The sequence below is a fragment of the Periplaneta americana genome, chromosome 6 (genome assembly GCF_040183065.1).
Source record: "Periplaneta americana isolate PAMFEO1 chromosome 6, P.americana_PAMFEO1_priV1, whole genome shotgun sequence".
Taxonomy (NCBI): Eukaryota; Metazoa; Arthropoda; class Insecta; order Blattodea; family Blattidae; genus Periplaneta; species Periplaneta americana.
The window spans coordinates 118,216,440-118,236,940 of NC_091122.1; the positions used below are offsets into that span (position 1 = coordinate 118,216,440).

Sequence of the window (20,501 nt, forward strand, 5' to 3'; positions counted from 1 at the left end):
AATACAAGGATTTCAAGGAAAAGACACGGAAACAAGAGAAGACAATGAGAGTGAAAGGAATATATGGAGAATAAGGGAAATACAAGGAGAACAAGGGAAAGACAAGATAAACCAAGGAGAATAAGGGGAACACATGGAGAACAAGGAAAAAACACGGAAAACAAGAGAAGACAAGGAAAATAAGGGAAATACATGGAGAACAAGGAAAATACAAGGAGAACATGACGTATACAAGGAGGACGAGAAAAAGACACGGAAAATAAGGGAAGACAAAGAGAGTAAGGGAATACATGGAGAACAACGGAAATGCAAGGCGAATAGGGGGAAGACGAGAATAAGGGGTAGACAAGGAAAACAAGAGAAGACAATGGGAGTGAGAGGAATACATGGAGAACAAGGGGAAGACAAGAGAAGGCAAGGAGAATAAGGGAAATATATGGATAACAAGGTAAATACAAGGGGAACATGGAGAATACAAGGAGAACAAGGAAACGACACGCAAAACAAGAGAAGACAAGGAGAACAAGGGGAAGACGAAAACAAGAGAAGGCAAGAGGAATTCAAGGAGGACATGGGGAATACAAGGAGAGCACGTAGTTCTACGTAAAAATATGTAGCATAGTAAAACTTTGGAGTGTAAAGCACAAACCGAAATTGGTCATGTTTTAACTTTGTAAATCATCATTGTATTTTATCTCTATCTTTTTTTATTTTTTAATGGGTCTAGATGGTAAAACAATGGAAAATGAAACTGGTAATATCTACTGTCATAATAAGTTCAACATTATGGGACAATAGAAAGAAGGGTTGGTTGTCTTCATTGAGTTTGCCTCCTCAAATGCTCACCCAAATTAAAAGTTTTAATTAGCTGCTGTGCACCCACACCATTACAGCTAACAAAGGAGAAGCGTTCAGCTGTAATGTGAAGAATATGAGTGCTATTGTAGGTGCATTTACATAGAAAATATTTATCCAAATAATTTATTATATGACAGGCTGTAATAAATATTAACAAATTTAAGTTACAGTTAGTTACTTATGTCAGTGGTGATCATAATATTTTGTAAGCCAGCAGCCAAGTGGTGCTCAGTAAAATCTTGTGAAACCAATTCCAAATACTGGTACAGAATCACTGTAATCACAATAATCAAGCAGACTGCTGGCTGTACAGGTTGATCATTTTCTTTTTTTTTTTATAACTTCATGTCGTAATTGTTTCAGGTCGACCTCTGGAAGAAATACATTGCTTGGGAGAAGTCAAACCCCTTGCGCACAGAAGACGCAACTCTCATCACTCGCCGCGTGATGTTTGCGTTTGAGCAGTGTTTGCTATGTCTAGGTCACCATCCAGACATCTGGTATGAAGCGGCACAGTTCCTAGAGCAGAGCTCCAAACTACTTACAGAAAAGGGAGTAAGTTCAGTAAATGCAAGCTAAGATCTAAATCCATGTTTCACATGAATTCGAAGGTTCTTTTTTTTCCTAAACCTCTTGACTTGAATTACTGCTTCCACCGCCATATTTAAGTAGTGCTATGCCCATGGGCCTGAAACAATTTTGCGCTTCTCCAATTATTAACTTACGTAAATCTTTGACATTTAGCAATCAAACTGTAGAAAAAGTAGTATGTAACAACAATTTAACATTACTAATATCTAAAGTAAACATCTGCAAAGAAGGAAAATATCGAAAATTTATTTTCAGCTCTATTTTTTTTCTTTTCTTTTTTTTTTTTTTTTCAAAATGTTGCTGCCTCTACGAATTTGCCACCTTGGACTCAGGCCCAGGTGGCCCACGCGTAAATACTAACCTGACTACTTCTCATTTCTTTAATAATTGTTCTCAAGGCCAATTCACAGTGAACCATCGTTACTAGAGTTACAAAGATAGCTAATTGGCTTAAATGGAATGGGTCATAAATGATCTCTCACGTTTCCTGAGCACGTTGTCATAATCAGTCAGTTTTGGTCATTCTTAGTTAATTTTCGCTTCTATAGTAATCTTACCCTACTGCCAAATTTCGTCCTATATTTTCCAATATTTCCCCATGTCTTTGCTTTTCTGTTAGTGTGGACTTATTTTTTTGGAAAAGTAACATTGTATGAGGTGCCAATGGTATAATAAAAGTCATTATTTATTTTCTTCTGTATTATTTTTTTAACTGAATTATTTATAAATTATTTGCGTTTAATCTCTTAGGCCTACTTAAGGCAGTTTCAGTTGAAGCTCAACAGAAACTTAAAAAAAATTAATTATTTTTTAATTAATTAGAAAAGGGATGGCTCTGATCCTAAGGACCACTCAAACTGTACTTACATCTGTATTTAGGATGTGAATGCTGCCAAACTGTTCAGTGATGAAGCAGCTGCAGTGTACGAGCGTGCTACTTCATCCTTGCTGAAGAAAAATATGCTCCTTTATTTCGCATATGCAGACTTCGAGGAAGGGAGACTGAAGTACGAGAAAGTGCACCAGATTTATAGCAGGTTCCTGGACATTCCAGATATCGACCCCACTCTGGTGAGTGTTGATGCTCTGTCAGCTTTCTTCGTTCTCTTTCTTTTCTTCTCCTGCTCTTTCAAAGTGACATAAAATTATTATAAGTATTTAGACCTATTAATTTGGTATATTGTGAATCCCATTAACAGAGATGAAATAGACTATCCAGAGGTAGGCATTAATCTGTATTATATTGACTGACCTACCTACTCACCTATCCACCTGTATATCTTGTCTTCTCATCCACCCATCTATCTACACACTCATCCATTCATTCATCTGTCTGTATGTCTCTCCATCTATCTACATACCTATCTATATATCGATCCATCTACATTCCTTTGCTTTGTTTTAATTACATGTAACTTTAAGATTGTTGAAGCTCAGATACAATTATTTTGTAAAGTTTGATTGATCCTCCTTTGTTCTAGGCATATGTACAATATATGAAATTTGCTCGCCGAGCAGAAGGTATCAAATCTGCACGAACAGTTTTCAAACGGGCTAGAGAAGACACGAGGTCACGTTTCCACGTGTTTGTGTCAGCGGCACTAATGGAGTACTACTGCAGCAAAGACAAGAATATTGCTTTCCGTATCTTTGAACTTGGACTTAAGAAATTCTCGGATAATCCCGAATACATACTCTGTTATATAGATTACCTGTCTCATCTGAATGGTAAGTACTTTGTAATTCTTCAGTTATCAATTATGACAGTGAACAAAGTTGCTTCAAAAGGTTTAGGAGATCTTAATAATCAGGCAATACATCTCACTTGACGATAAGTGTCAGGGGAAGAACAATTGTTTGTATGCATCTGTAGTCTGATTAGTGTAATTTGTAACTAGTCAGCGATGTATGCAATAGAGGAGGAAAGGAACTGGCCACTCAAACCCATCATCTCTTGTCTTAGTTGCCTCAAGAATGAGGCCTTATGGTATCATAAGGGGTTCAGATTTGTCTTCGAACAGTTGACTAAACAACAACAATAAGCTCTGGAACAGAAACTGTTTATAATTTGGAACATACAAGGCGCATCCATAAAGTATACTCTATTTTATTTCAAGGAGTGCAGTTCGGTGGTTCCTTTGAACACCCACTTATAGATTTATGACTTCCTACATAATCACCTATAACAATTCCATCCTGTCCCCTCGTCCCAACATTGCACAGTTGCCACAATCCTTGCAACAATCCTGGTGACCCTCGACGGGATTCTTGGAATTCGGAAAAGATGCGGCAACTCTGCCTCCACATGGATTTGACGGGAGCCTGTCAATTCTTCTGAACGAAAGTTGTGATTGGTTACTGACAGGAGAAGACAAGATTTCCGTCACAGTAAGGAAGACATTTATTTATGACAACCAATTAGTAGGGGGCAGTAGAAGGTCTGTCGGCAAAGTCCTTTCTATGAAACTGCACTCCTTGAAATAAAATACAGTATAACTTTCCCACTCGTCCCACATCTAGCAAACCGTATGTTGCGCGAAGCGACTGCATGTACGTGATAGAGTAATGTCCTGGCATGGCGCATGCGCTAGCAGAACTTCCCGAGTGCTCTCAATAGCTTCATTGCATTGGTTGAAGATGGACGTTCCTATTCCAGCTCCCGCCGTGTGAAGTATGGTCAGTAATAAAGTTTTTGAATGCACAGGGCATAGCACTGATTGAAATTGATCGTCAGCTGTGCCAGGTCTATGGGCAAGCAGATGGTGCATTGCTGCTGTAGACAGTTTTCAGCAGGACGCCAAAATGTGCATGACAGGAGCGCAGTGGGAGACCAACCATCATCACAGACGACCTTGTGGAGCAACGCACCATCTGCTTGCTCATAACGTTAGGCCATAGACCTGGCACAACTGACGATCAATTTCAATCAGTGCTATGCCCTGTGCATTCAAAAACTTTATCACTGACCGCACTTCATGCGATGGGAGCTGGAATAGGAACGTCCATCTTCAACCACTGCAACGAAGCTACTGAGAGCATTCGGGAAGTTCTGCTAGCGCATGCGCCATGCCAGGACATCACTCTATCACATACACACAATCGCTTCGTGCAACATACGGTTTGCTAGTTGTGGGACTAGTGGGAAAGTTACTTTATGGACATGCCTCGTACATATCGAAACATTTACATTGATAATACAATGATTAATCCAGTTACAGTTATGCAAACTTAATCTTGAAAGACAAACATGCTCCAACTTAAATCAGTTACTTAAATTTTATAACAGTTTTTGCATCCATGAGTACATGCGTTCCTGTAGGCCTACATTGCAAAAACGTAAAACATTTACTTTTTCTTCATGAACTTGAGATTCAAATCCTGATGTGTCAAAGAATTTATGATGAACAGTAGGCTATTTCCGTTCTTTCTGCCACAATCTTATTAGTTCTCGATTGTCATATCATTAGGTTCAGAATTCATTTTATAATTGTTAGAATTGGGTTTCAAACTTCTTACTCGTATCTCACTTATTACGAAGCTAGCAAAAACAATTTAGATCACTTCCATTCATGACTGTATTGGGTTCCTGGCCAAACTAGTAGAAAAAGACTGGTACTGTATAATATTATGATAATAATGGTAATGTCAGTGATGATAACAATAATTACTACGATGCCGATGATGGTAATGATTATAGTGATTATTGTTGTTATTATTATTATTATTATTATTATTATTATTATTATTATTGGTATTATTATTATTACTATTATTATTATTATTATTATTATTATTATTATTATTATTATTATTATTATTATTATTATTATTATTATTATTATTATTATTGAAGTGTATTTTCTTACAATAGCGTATGTATGTAACTGTCACAGTATTTTCATTTTTATGCAATATGAATGTCTTCTAATAAATTGCTTTTATTTCAGAGGACAACAATACACGGGTTCTTTTTGAGAGAGTTCTTTCATCGGGAAACCTGGAACCTGAGAAATCTGTGTAAGTAATGAGTATCTTTTTTTTATTTTAATAGCACTGAGGAATATTTGGATTATGATGTTTTAAACCAGCGGTCATCCTCTCCTTTCTGCATGACAGTGCATATTCTGATACACTCCTTACCCATTACCCATTTGAGTGAGTGCTGACGACTATTGTTTTAAGCCAGTTTTAAGAATGATAAATACCAGTAATCTGTATTCATTATATAATTTCAGGATTAATTCATTATTGCCAGGGAGTTGAAAATAGTTTAAGTTAGTTAAGAAAGACCATTTCTTTTTTCTTGTAGTTATTAAATATTTACTGTATAACTTTCTATATTTAAATGCTCAAATGTAAAAGTTCTACAGATAATATTTTTCAGACTTCCCACTTTACTTCCTTTTATTATCAAGTTTGCACAGTCAGTGCAGAAAAAAAAATGATTTCCTGACTTGTTACGTTCTCTTAACATCATATGCTGATTTACATTGAGATATAATCAATGTACGCTGATAGGGGTACTACATCATTGTTAATAATATACCATTTAATTAATTATTGAAGGATTCTCTTAACATGTCATTTATATTCAAATATAACTATAATAGTATACATATTACGATACAAAGTTGGGAAGTGCTTTTTACAATGCTGAGGAGCGAGTTTTTCAATTTCCGAGATTTTCTAATGCACTTCTCAATCGTGTATTGTACATTTTTTGCATGATCATAATTTTAAAAATTGCAAATACATTATATTTTGTTTGAAAATTTAGAGCAATATTATTCCAAAGTCTTCGCAAAACTATACTGTAATGGTAACTAAATAATAATAAGTACACTCTAACGGGTCTATTTCAGTATAGTTTTATGTTATGAAGAATGGTTTCCCTAGCAACAAGTTTCTGTGTGGGAATTCTAACTTTCAAGGCCTAACAACAGCTGTACCTAAAAAAAAAAAAAAAAAAAACACGATTGTGCAAAAACTAATATTACATTATTGTTAATAATGTGTTATATAATTATTTAACCACATTTAATCACTTGAATATATTGTTATTTTAATCGTTATTGTCCAAATGTACTCTATATGTATATTGTTTACTATCCCATGTCATAAAAAGAAAGGAAGTTACTCCTTTGGGAATTGAAAATAAAATATAAACTATTATAAAGGAATTATTTGTTATTTTTGTAAAAATTGAATATTTCATCGTTGCTGTCTTCCTTTCATGGAATCTAGACAAACTGGCTTGTTCTGCTTTCATGTCATGTCTTCTTTGTATCTGGAAAGTTCATAGCAAGATACGGTTTCGAATATTTTATTTTACCTCAGTATCTAAAGTAAGAAATTAATTATTACAGAAGAAAACTTTTGAGTATTCCATCATGTATTGGGACTTAACGTCTCCAACATTTTAGTATGTATAGGCCTACAGGTTTCAGCTTCAGGCTAAATGAAACTAGACCTGAAACTGAAAAGTCCTCTACTTCATCGGATTCTTTATGCTTTGATACTCCAAACAACCACACCAATGAACCTAATGTAGTAAGTGATCCTTCAGAGCTAGCTGTATATATTACTCTGAAAATGATTCCGGCATGTGGTTATGAAACGTTGGAGGTGTTAAGTCTCAACATGTGGTGCAACATACAAACGATTTCTGAACACAATTTCCAAGAAAGCTTTAAAATCGAATAAATTACTTATAAATACTTTTCTTTTATTGCTTTTTTCAGAGATATATGGAATCGATTCTTAGAATTTGAATCTAATATTGGTGATTTGGCCAGCATTGTTAAAGTGGAGAAGAGACGGAGTGCTGTGTTAGGCCAGGTCAGTGTGTATTTGCTTTTATAACAGTTTTCTCACAATTCTGTTCTTGCAGTATCTGCATTGGTAGCAAGGACTGAGCCCAGAGCAATGTAACGTAATGTACAATTTCAATATATAAGCTATTCTGCTACCGATTTTGCCTTACTTGTATTATTCTTTCAAAATTCATATATTATCAGATTATTCTTGTAGTGCATGAAGTAGTGTGTAGGATAACATTATACTAACTTACTCGACTAGTAGTCTTGCTGTCTCATAGTTACCATGCTTGTTATTGAATCCAAAGTTGGTAGATTCTGAACCTGTCACGGGTGATGGATTTTATGGTGCAGTAATACTCCTAAGCATGGCTCTTTTTGGAAGGAAAATAATGCCAAATGGCCCACATTGACAATTTTCGGCATTTAAAAGAACCTTAAATAATTTCAAGGGAAAACTTGTTCCGGGGCCTGGTATCAATCCCGGGACTGCTGGTTGAATGCACCAGCGCTCTACAGACTGAGCTACCCAGGAACTCCACCCGACACTGTCTCAATTTTTCCTCTTACATCCACACAACTCGAGTGGGCTGACGAGACGCCAGAGACCCACATCGAGTGCACACAAACTCTGTATGACTTGGAATTGTGGTTTTCTGTTAACATACTTACAGTAACGTATATATCTGGGTAGCTCAGTCGGTAGAGCACTGGTGCATGCAGCCAGAGGTCCCGGGATCGATACCCGACCCTGAAATAATTTTTCCCTTGTCATTATTTAAGTCTGCTTTACAGGGAGCTTTACCTGAAAAACTGGATTTGCATAAAAGATCCTTAATTCAGAAAAAATTACCAGTTAGCTGTTAGTCCTACCAAGTTTACTGCTTTGCAGACAGACGTATGTGTGGACGAACATCTGTATTAAAATTGCAGAGATCTCTGTCGGACAAAACAGCTAAGAAAGTAAAAAATAATGGACTGCAAAATTGGTCTTCATAGGCTGCTGCATTTAGGGAACCAAACAGAGAGATCATTATCCTACAAGCATAATAAATGCTCATATTAAAGTAAGTTGTTATTACTTCTTTATTTTCTTCATTGTCATACAAATTATCAGTCTATCCTCTTCAAACACATAGATTCAGCTGTTATTCATCAAGTTGACTGTTACTTACTAAAAGAACTGGAAAATTCTGTTGAAGTTTCGATTCATAGCAACTTTTTAGAAACGTTTTTTCTGAGCAATTCATTTTCTTTTATGTCCATCGAATTAGCTATGTGATAGCGTGTCTGCCACCAGACTAGCCGACCTGGGTTCGATTCCCGACGGGGTCAGAGATTTTATGTAAAATTTCTACCTTGGGACTACGATAGGTGACGATGCACAACTTCTAAATTACTAGATTGTGCACCAATATGCAAATCTCTCCATAGTGCATATGAAGAGAAGCATATGTCACTGTTGATAGCGATTCATACCTCAGATGGGGACGTTAAGCCTGGCAGCCCTCTGGATGCTATTTGACAGGAGTAGGCTATGTGCTGGCACTGGGATTCTCCTTCTCCCTTCCTTATCTTCATCATAATCTTCACCCATACACTAACTTACACGAACACTTACACATACACTCACCTTAGTATACAACATAACTCTCCACAGATACACATCATGTACAGTGTAGCCCGCCGAAATAGTGTAAAACTTGAAAATGGATCACAGTCTTGCCATCTATCCGCAATATGCGGGACCCGAATTACGCAAGTGAAGTGGGTAGGCATAGGATACATGCATAGATAGAGTTTCTTTTATTCTCATTGTCTTCTTTCTCCAGTATCAATTTATCATTATTTCATTAACACTAAATAACCCCATCACATATCGAAAAATATTTTACCATTGATAAAATTTATCATATTTAATATTATCTAAAATACATAGTTTTTTTGGTATATCATGAGCCTAATGACAAAAATGTTGGCTTTCCATAGTAGAAGTTTGATTCATATATCAGTAAGATAAATGGAATTTGTTGTGCTCAAGATGGTTTTTCCGAGAGGTTTTTTAGGATACTGCCATTTTCCTTGCGCTAATTACCATCCTTTTTTTTTTTATACAGCAGGCCTATACATACTCTTTCACACAGAGCATCATGAACTGTGTTTAAGGAAATCTTTTTATTTATTCCTTTGTAGTATATTAATAGTTCATGACCATCATATTGCAGATAAAAATGTTGGATCTATTAAAAACCTTGGTGAAGATGAATACTGCCTTATTATTCTCATAGTAGTAGTAATAGTAGTAGTAGTGGTGGTAGTGGTAGTGATACTGGTAGTGGTTTGTTGTATTTATAGCAAAAATGTTTTTAGATATAACACTTCATAGCATTAATTTTTAAGAAGAAATAGCGTTTATTAACTAAATCCTGTTTTACTATTTTATGTATAATGCATACATTTTATCTTTCCACACTAGTGGAAGTACAGTGAAAGCGGCAGTGCACAGCCGAGCTTTCAGTTTTGAATCAAGAACTTGCAAGATAAACTGTAGAAATGACAGTTTTTTTATATATATAATTTAAATTTGTGAAAGTGGTAAAAACTGCTTACCTTTCAAAGACGATGTTGAAAGTGTTCCTCATTTGTTGTAAGACAGGTGTTCACCTCTGCTTACGAAATGTTGGCTATTTCTTCTCGTTTTAATAATTTTGTAGCATTATGTGCTGATGTATAGCTGAGCCCCGCTTGTCGTGCTAACTTCGTGAAAGTTTTTCGCGGCAATTGAATCACAATATTGAGAAACCCCCACATGTCCATTTTTTTTACTAAATTGAGTTATATATGATTTCGTATTCTAAACATGTAGTCTCACGATATTATGAAGACAAACCCCACATATTCCCATCAATATTCACTTTAGTTAAAGTGTTAAGAAAAAAATAATGAGCACAATCTAGGATTTATTTACTACTACTACTACTACTACTACTACTACTACTACTGCTACTACTGCTACTACTGCTACTACTACTACTACTACTACTACTACTGCTACTACTACTACTACTACTACTACTACTACTACTACTACTACTACTACTACTACTACTACTACTACTACTACTACTACTACTATTCAAGCATAGTAAAGAGTATTATAATTTAATACGAGTAGAATAAACATGTTTAGTTACTGTTAATTTATTTTGTTTCTCTAGTTACTGCTTATTTTATTAGTTACATACAGTTTATTTACAATCACACAAGCAGTGGTACTATGATAAGAAATAAGCATGACCTTCCACCGCTGTGCCGCTAATGTAGCGTACAACCCTAGTCATGTCACTACACAGTACTGCAGATACCTTAGCTACTCGGCTCTGTTCCCACATGGGCACCCTCCAGTTCTGTATTGCCAATGCGGGGAGTATTCCTTGCGAGCCCTGGTCTAGTCAGTTAAGGGGAGAGGAGAGATGCAGTTTTCAGTACTAAAAATTGGTGAAATTAAATAATTTTTTTCTCAGCAATGAATAATTCTGTAATCTTGAAAGTTTATATGCTCAATATTCGATATTTCTGCAATTGCATACTATTTTAGGATTTAGTAAAACTATTACTGTTATAGGTAGTTATCAATACAAAAGGCTCCTGTAACTTGTGCTTATTAAAACGGTTTCTCTAATATCTGAAACAGTTTGTAAGATAATACAATAAAATTATGTGTGCAAATGTATTTCATACTTATCACGAACATGCCTAGAACCATTGGTTTAGGACTTTATTATTATTATTATTATTATTATTATTATTATTATTATTATTATTATTATTATTATCATCATCATCATCATCATCATCATCATCATTATTATAATCATCATCATCATCATCATCATTATTATTATAAATAATAAAATTAAAACAATTAGACTTTAAAATATAAATTAAAATAAATATGTTTACTAAAGGTATTTCAAAGATTGTATGTGATGTTGTTCATATGACATTTAGGAATAAGTAGGAAAAAGAATCACGCAAAAATATTGATATTTGTGGAAATTATCAGGGAAATGGCATTTCAATGCACTAAATGCAGCTGTCATTTTATATTGCTAATTACCCATAACAATATTAGTTTCACTAAATCTGAAAATAATATACAATTGCAGGAAAAGCGACTATTGAGCATATAAAATTTCGAGGTTGCAGAATTATTCACTGTTGAGAAAAAAATTTTTGGATATTGACAATTTTTCATTACTCAAACTTTTATCTTTCCTCCTAATATTTGAACTCCTCACCATTATCTTGCTTCTTTAGTGGTTAAGGGTTTCATTTATGCAGAGAAGTTTTCAGCATAATTCGACAATAAAATTTTATCAGTTATTGACAAGATGAGTGACACGACAGTAACACATTTTTTGTCAGTGTAAGCGATGCTAAAAATGTGTTTTTCCGTGAAAAATTCTAAAAAATAGAGAAAATAATATAAATATATTGAGAATGTGAAAGTGAAGTCAGCATACAAGCTGTCTTTTACACATTGTTTCGTATAAAAGAATCTGTAGCATGATTTTGGGTAGTTGAAATTAAATGTGCTTTAATAGTCGCCGGGTCACAATGTTTACTTAAATAGTAGTGCATGTATAGTTTGCCTTAAAATTAATATTCTTTGTGTATTTTTCCTCGTGTGATATCCATAGCATGTTTAGGATAAAATATTATTTTATCATGAACAGTTTTTAGTTTTTTATTTATAACTCTTAACCATGGAGGAAAGTAGATTTGTTTTACACTAGTAAATTAAAACACTTCATTTTGAAATTCAAGCGATGGTGGCCCAAGTGCTTGAAGACAAATTCTGTGTCCTTGGATACATGGGACACTGGGACTTCAAGACAAGAGAAGGTCAGCTTTGAGATATTGGAACATGTTGTTTGTATGGGTTGTTGCTATTGTTTTCCTTGAGCTGGTGAGTAATTCCAGCCTCTTTATGGTGATGGAAACTTTTGTACTAAAGACCTCTTGCTCTGATATTCTTTGCTACCATATGCTGTCTCTCCGGTAAGTTTTTTCACGTAAGAATAAAAATATTAGCTACATCTTTCAGGTACTTGCTATGGTGGAAACTCTTGTGTAATTACATTGTTACATGGGTAGAAAACTTGAAACATTCCACGTCAGTTTACGAATTTATGACCCCAGTAATCATTTGAGAGTTGAATTTGTTGTCATGTTATGTAATATTTTTTATTGACACTGTACAGCATTTTGATACTAGGTAATCACAGTGATATAAGAAAAAAGTATGTATCTTGTGAAAATTGCTCCATTTTAAAGTGGAAAGGTAAGGTAAAGTTAACCCCATTGTAGGCCAAATCGGCTCAGAGAGCATCAGAATGTTAAGGGGTTAGGTACAGCTTACAGCAGTAAAATTTTGGAAATATTTACTCCTCCATTACTGTATCTTGTACAATAATGAAAATTAGTGTTTGTAAAGCACTATCCTTCTGCTATATAAAAAAATATATATGCGATTTAAAAAAATTAGTTACATTTTTTTTTTCTTTTTTCAAAATTCAGTTCACTGTGCAGTGATAAAGCGTTTCCCATATAACTCAAAAACTATCCAACATTCTGTGATGAAATTTTTTGTGTGTATTTATGCATGTCATATCTGCAATATGATGCAAGATCACTTCTCTACCATTGACAGATTGTCTGATAAAAAATAAATTCATTTTAAAAAATGGTCAGATATCAATATTTTCTTCTAACACAAAATAAAAAAAAATATATTATTTATTAAGGAATGTAGTTGAAAGAGCATGATATTGTAAACATGAGTTTCAGCAATAAAATAAGAGAGAACATGAAAAAGTTAACAAGTTTATAAGTTATGAGAGAAATGCTGCACAGTAAAGTGTCACCACTTTGGGGTGGGGGGGGGACAAATATTTTTTTTAAATCGTAGAAATATTTTTTTCATATAGCAGGAGGACAGTGTCTTACATATACCAATTTTCATTATTGTATAAGATACAGTAATAGAGAAAAAAAATGTTGAATATTTCCAAAAATTTTACTGCTGTAAGGTGTACCTAACCCCTTAAGACAATTGGCATTAATGGCAGTAGGGACATCAGTCGTATGTGCCTGTTTTGTGTACTTCTACATAACACAAGTCAGAACTCATAGAGGACTTGTAATCTGCTTGTGCCTTTGACTGACGTCATTAATGTGCATGCATTCACGAAATTTTGACGGATATGTGTGCAGACACACGAATTTAATATACGTTTTTAAAAATTAGAAGAATCCGATGGGATTTGTAATTTTTATTCATGTTTATATGCCTTAAAATCTTTCCCACTCAGCATTCGAACCCGTGACATTCCAGCTTTGCAGCGTTATGCCTTAACCACAATGCTACTGTGTGCCTCTTTTAAAGTGGAAACAATGAACAAAATTGTGACTGTGTCGTGTATAGTTCCTGGGGTAGAGCATTCGCGTGCTAAGCGAAGGGTCCCGGGATTGATACCCGGCCCCGGAACAATTTTTCCTTGAAATTATTCAAACCTGCTTTACAGGGAGCTACTACCTGGAAGCCAGATTTGTATAATGAACAAAATCACTAAAATATTATGGCAATAAACATTGATTAATGATTTCTATATATGTTTTATTTTCTTGAATTCAGATGTATATATCCTGTTAAGTTTATTAGTCAGTACAAAGACTCTGAAACATTAATGATGTTCATACATTTATCTTCTCTGTCATACATTGGATGATTCTAATGTTTCAGACTCTGAACATGGATAATAATTTCATTGTTCTCAGAAGCCATTAAACTCGCATGATGCTGACACATGTCTTCCCTCGGCACAGCAAAGAAAATTGGAGGTCACTTGTTGTAAATTCTTAAAAGAGTTCTCTTTCTGATTGAAGAGCTGCAGACAGAAGATACCGACAATTTTACGCCCTCATAAAAAAATTAAACTTTACTAGTCAACACCTTCATCTATCATCTGAGATACCTAGTGAATTGCACTTCCTGCATGATTCCACTTCGAAAATGGAATTCGATAATGACACGCTAGCATAGGTCAAGATGGTTTTAGTTGACCATATATGAAAGACTTGGAAAACAAGATAGAAACAGATGACACTGTTGAAAACTGTTATAGATGTAGCTACTTACTATTTTCTAATTGTCTCTGACAATATCTGACATATTGTTCTGGTTTCATATATACACATATGTATGTGCATGTGCGTGAGTGCATGTGCGTGTGTGTGTGTGTGTGTGTGCGTGCGTGTATGCGTGAGTGCATGTGGGTGAGTGAATATTTTATTTCATACAATATTAAATTTTATGATATGCCATTTATTTATTTCGACAAATGGAGGCAGAATGAGAAGATATTGTGGAGAATATGGCCATGACGATGCAGTTATCCAAGAGTTCCACATTAAGAAATAGAAGAAATTCTAGATGACCAGAAGACAGTGGTCTTGAACATATATATATATATATATATATATATATATATATATATATATATTTTTTTTTTCAAAGATATCCAACATTTTTAGAAAATACCAGTAATTATATTTCTTATGATCATTTACTCAGTTTTCTGTATGAGAGAGCAGATATATGCACTCTTGTGTGCTATTCAGGCTAATTTAAGTGTATGAAACTATCATTATTTATTGAGCCAAAATGGAATAGCATAATACAGTGAATTCCAGTGAATGTTCCTGGTCAGGTGACTGATGGCAGGTCGACTCTGCTACAGCGGCTGCTTGCATCCGTGAACTCACAGTATTTTGCTGGATTAAAACTTACATACTATGTTGTATTAATAATACTCAGTATTCACTCTCCTCACAGTAGCTGCTGGAAGTGTTTTCCACCTTGTGTGATACATAGTTCACATTACATCATTCATGGAACCTGTTTCATTAAACCTATTCACTGTCCACGGCTGTCCATAATGGTTAGCTTGCCTGACCATGAAACAAGCAGGTCTGGGTTCAAATCCTGGTTGGAGTTTTTTTCCGAGGTTTTCCCTCGGCCACTTGAAATAGAATTGCTAGATAACTTTCGACATTGGACTTTGGACTCATTTCGACTTCATTAACTTCAATTTCATGTATCGTCTTAGTAGCTACAGGTCGACCAGGAGATCATGACACACATGGTTCTGGGATTCGCCTACAGGTATCATCTGTCTGGGGGAGCTGCACAAATCCCAGGGAGCCATAAGGCTTCCAAAGTGGACTATGACAGACTAGGGATTGTAGCTTCTTCGGATAGATGGCACCTTGGTGAGTCTCAGAATCTGCAGTGTTATGATCTTCCGGTCAAAGGATGCAGCAGAATGCAAGCACGTGAATTGTGAACAAACGCCATCAATCTGAGGAGGCGTCATATTAACAAGGTGACAGTGGGGCGTTTGCAGACTTCGTCAAAACTGGATGCCATAGCCGAATTGATAAGATGGCACCAAGCAGTGAATCACGTGCTTGAAGAGCACTTCAGTAATCATCCCAATACAAGGAAGTTGCAAAATAATCATAAGACTGCTGTTCTTGCCTACAGGCCCTTCTCTGGAAGAAAAACCTATTCACTAATAGTTTAGTACTGTTTTATACAAGGACTGGGCAGCCAGTAAATTTACGTGTAAAATTTTCCCTTGTTCTACTACACGATTTTTTTTTTCCATGTTTTCAAAATTGGACATCCCTGTTTTATGTCTGGCCACTAAAGATGCCGATTCGACTGTTTTCGTGAGTTCTTCTCCCTTTATCTGCATGGCTAGTGAATCCCTAATGCTTAGCTTATTTTATGACTCCTGACTGGTGTTTATGTTATCCTTCAGGCATCAGCTCTATTTGTGTACGTTCCAAGAGAGAAGGAAGAGGGAAAGAGAAATAGAGATCACTACGTGAAAAGCAGCATAGTTGGTGAATTTCTGTCCCCCGAAATTAGCTGTGCCAGTCTGTAGTCTATTTTTGACAGCAGGCATGCAGTGACTCAATTAAGAATAAGTGCATTTTATTACGTTGTGTTGTGTTTTGCAATGGTTACATATTCAGTGTGTGATTGTGTAAATATTTTGAAAACATACATACCGAAAAGGAAATCGTGTGGCAGAACAAGAGAATACTTTGTATGTAAATTCGCTGACCATCCAGTTCTGTCTAGAAAAACAATACTAAATTTAATGAAACAGGCTCTGTAAATAATGTGATGTGATTGTGTATTACACAACATGGGCAACATTTCCAGCAGCTGCTGTGAAGAGGGTGAGTACCTAAGTTTTAATCTGGCGAAGCACCATGAGTTCATGGATGCAAGCGGGGACAGTAGTGGGGGAACCTGCCGCTGGTCGGCCAACAGAAACACTGGGAATGTTTGTGGTGTGTATTACAGTGTTAAACAGCATGAAATTCTACTGAAAAGCAGATTTTTATTTTATGTTTAATGAAGATTTAAGTGAAGTATTTTCTTAAAGTAACAAGTAATATAAATTAACAAGTAATTCAAGTTTCCTAAATGGAATTTATCACTTTCCCGTGTGAAGTAACATTCTTATATCTATAAGAATTGTACTATTTGTATGATCAAATATGTAGACACTAAAGAAAACTGAAGTATTTTTTAACCCTTGTTTTGGGAATTGCAGTGATGAGATTTAAATATGTGGGTAATCTTTTCATTTTCCCATGTAGTAGGCTGTGTGGTCTAAAGTATCATGCCTTGGATTAACAATACAAATTGTGCTCTGATTCGAGTTCTTATGAGGGAAGAAATTTTTTCATGAAATTTCGGCTGTTATATGGGACCATTGCTCTCCCAGCATCGTGATGAATTTGGGAAGCTACAGTGAGTACCAAATTCGGTTTAGAAAGTCAGTTATAATGGTTGAGGGGATTATCATGCTAACAACATGTTACCCCTATATTGATTGCATGATCGTTCATCTCTGTTGAGACATGTGAATGTGAGCCAGCAGTCGGCTGGTAGGCTTGGCTGTCCATGGACTGTCACGCACAGTGGAATTTGTTTACTATCCACTAAGACATAGGCCTGTACAATATTGAAGGTGATTTTTTTTTTTTTAATTATAGGTTGGTTGGATTACCACATGTATGGTATTGACATATTTGTCAGGAGAGAAATTATATCATAGACCAATTTTGTTTAATTGTTTAGTAGTATATTGAAAATGATAGACGGGAAAAAATGTATGTATAAAGAAAGAGAAACAATAATGTGTTTGTGTTACAGATAAAGGAGTTTGAGGGCAAGGAGACAGCGCAACTGGTGGATCGGTATAAGTTTCTAGACCTCTATCCCTGCACTCCAGCAGAATTGAGGTAAACATGTTTATAAACTAACTTTTTATTTATACAGTTGTTACCCATATTTCTGTAGTGCTCGGGAAAAGTGGCACAAGTGAAAAATGTTAATTTTTATAGGAGAAGGAAGAAACTGTCTTCAGACTGGTTTATGTCGATTTGATTTTCTTCTGTATGAAATATTGTAATGGGAGAAATACTTATGTCTCTTTTCCCAAGCAAGTCCATAAGTTGTCAATAAACTAATAAAAACTTTTTGTGGAAATTGACTTATGCCACTTTTTCCAAGTATTGCAGATTTGAAGTGTCTAATTTGAAAGCATAAAACCATACACACATTATTTCTTTTTGTCTCTTAATTCATAGTAGATGATCAGATAACTACTCAGTGACAGACAATATGTTATATTATATATCTGATGAGATCCATGGTGATGGAGAATTGATGGAATAAAACCCTGCTGTAGCTTAAATAGTTGATATTCCTTCACCAAAGGGATTCGGAATTGATCTCTGGCAGATCCTGTGAGATTTATATGTGCAAGGTGGTTCAAATATTTTAGAGGATGATAGTATTGTAACTTTTATTCTGCTTTAACCACCACATCTGTCAACAATGTGACTTTTATTCTTAATAATTCACCCTAAAACAATGGGCATTCCACTCAACACAGTAACACAATAGTCGTTATTGCACTCCACACGATGACAATGATGATACATGTGTATTATTGAAAAGAACAACAATGTACTTCTAATTTCAGTTAATGTTCACAGTGCACTAAGTGCAGAATAAAACTGTCAGTTCTCAGTTCACAATTCGCTTGCCTTGGCTAGTTCTTCTAGCTCACTGTTCAAGTTCACTGCACATCGGACTCAGATCCTCTGGATACTTCGCCCTCGCCTTGCCACTGCCACAGTTACGGACTCACTCAAGTTCACTGCACGTTGAACTCAGATCCTCTGGATACGTCGCCCTCGCCTGGCCACTGCCACAGTTACGGACTCACTCAAGTTCACTGCACATCGAACTCAGATCCTCCGGATACGTCGCTCTCGCCTGGCCACTGCCACCGTTCCGGACTCACTCAAATTCACTGCACGTCGAACTCGGATCCTTCGGATACGTCGCCCTCGCCTGGCCACTGCCACAGTTACGGACTCACTCAAGTTCACTGCACGTCGAACTCAGATCCTCCATTGCCGCTGTTCAAGACAAGACTTGAAGGCTAAATGAAGACTAACTAACTGACTCAAGACTGCTTCTCGCTTTTATTTATTAAGCCATAACATCTGGAATCTTCAATTAGCGTGGCTTTCTGAACCTTCGAGAGGAATAAGCTTCTAGATGTTTCCCCTGCTCTCTCTGCTCTGCACCATCACCGCAGTTCTTTCCCCTTGCTCTGTGCCGCGCTAAAGTGCCTACCAAAGCTCGAGTTTCCATTTCCCCGCGCATTCCTTCTCGCTAGATGTGCGTGCAACCCCCTGACGCAAGCAGAATCTTCCAACATGGCGCCACAGTATTGACTGTTATGAATAAAAAAGTTCATATAAACATCAGACAAATGACTTAAGGATTACATTTATTGTTTTTTACATGTTATCGATTGTGCACTTTTCTGCTATGTTGACACCAGTAAGTGTTGTTCATCTGAGGTGGCCTTGTCATTTTATGAGGCCGTTCAGCACTATTCATAATGCAGGCGACCAAGTCATCCCTTATGTTTACTTTGTTTTTGTTCTCTTCGCCTTTCATCCCTCTCCACAGACAAAAATTGACAGATGTATGATCTGGGGATCTTAGTGGCCAATGCATTTGACCACCACAGCTGATCTATAGTTTGGGGAATTCGAGATTCAGATGATGTGACACCTGATTGCTAAAACGTACAGGGGCTCTGTCATACTGGAAGAACATGCACATCCTTACAGCCCAGGGAGCTACAAGCACCATTAAGACATTTCTGCCCTCATACGATCTCAGATGAACAACACATACTATTTCTTTGTACGTAGTGAACAGTGTGAAGCCACTTGTTGTTCATTCATACCATTTGTATGCGCAACATTAGAACAGTTGTATCTACACACACATTGAAAATTGGACATATGTTTTTATTAACTTCTTTTCTCAGCATAGTCCATACTACCACTCCCTATAATATTTACTATTCCTCATAAAGCACACTGTATAAAAGTGGTTTTTAAGACAGAGTTTGTCCACCCATTGCTGTGGAGTAATAGTTAGCATCTCTGACTGTGAAATGGACGGGTCCAGGTTCAAATTCTGGTTAGGGCAAGTTACCTGGTTCAGGTTTTTTCCAGGGCTTTCATCAACCCATTGAAAGCAAATGCTAGGTAACTTTCGGTTCTAGATCCTGAACTCATTTTTGTGGTATTATCGCTTTCATTTCACTCATATGCTAGATAATCATTGCAGTTGATGAAGCATCGTAAAATAAAATAATTAAAAAAAATGACAGAGTTTAAGTACCGGTACTTCTGTTCCCCTTACTGTTTACTATTTTCATTATGCCATTACTAAAATTATTATTATAATCCAGATTTATATATTAAATTCATATTAAAATCCTGGAATATATTCAAGTGATATTTTATAACATTAGTGGCTTAGTAAATCCATATTCCAATGTAAAACTATTTGTTTATAAATATTTTTACAAGGAAATGTACACTTTCATCAATACAGTAAAATCCCATTTAACTGGACTTGGCATAACCAAAACAGCAGAGTAAAAATCATACCATATTTTTTGAGCTGTAACACGTTTTTTTTCTTAAAAAAACATTGTCTGAAATATAATTGAGTGGTATGTTCGGAAGTTCTGTAAATGCATGTCA

At 35.8% G+C, this 20,501-nt stretch overlaps 1 protein-coding gene across 4 annotated transcripts in view; it reads left to right on the top strand.

The window, feature by feature from the left end:
- su(f) (cleavage stimulation factor subunit su(f)) overlaps positions 1 to 20,501 on the top strand; it is a 115,935-nt gene that overhangs the window by 87,547 nt on the left and 7,887 nt on the right. For 3 of the 4 annotated variants that reach the window (XM_069828835.1, XM_069828837.1, XM_069828838.1), the window contains 7 exons: positions 1,222 to 1,413; positions 2,329 to 2,520; positions 2,931 to 3,177; positions 5,397 to 5,466; positions 7,191 to 7,287; positions 12,096 to 12,173; positions 17,569 to 17,657. In XM_069828835.1, coding sequence (XP_069684936.1) covers positions 1,222 to 1,413; positions 2,329 to 2,520; positions 2,931 to 3,177; positions 5,397 to 5,466; positions 7,191 to 7,287; positions 12,096 to 12,173; positions 17,569 to 17,657 — 965 coding nt within the window. The remainder of the gene's footprint in view (positions 1 to 1,221; positions 1,414 to 2,328; positions 2,521 to 2,930; positions 3,178 to 5,396; positions 5,467 to 7,190; positions 7,288 to 12,095; positions 12,174 to 17,568; positions 17,658 to 20,501) is intronic. The other variant, XM_069828836.1, reaches the window with a different exon arrangement.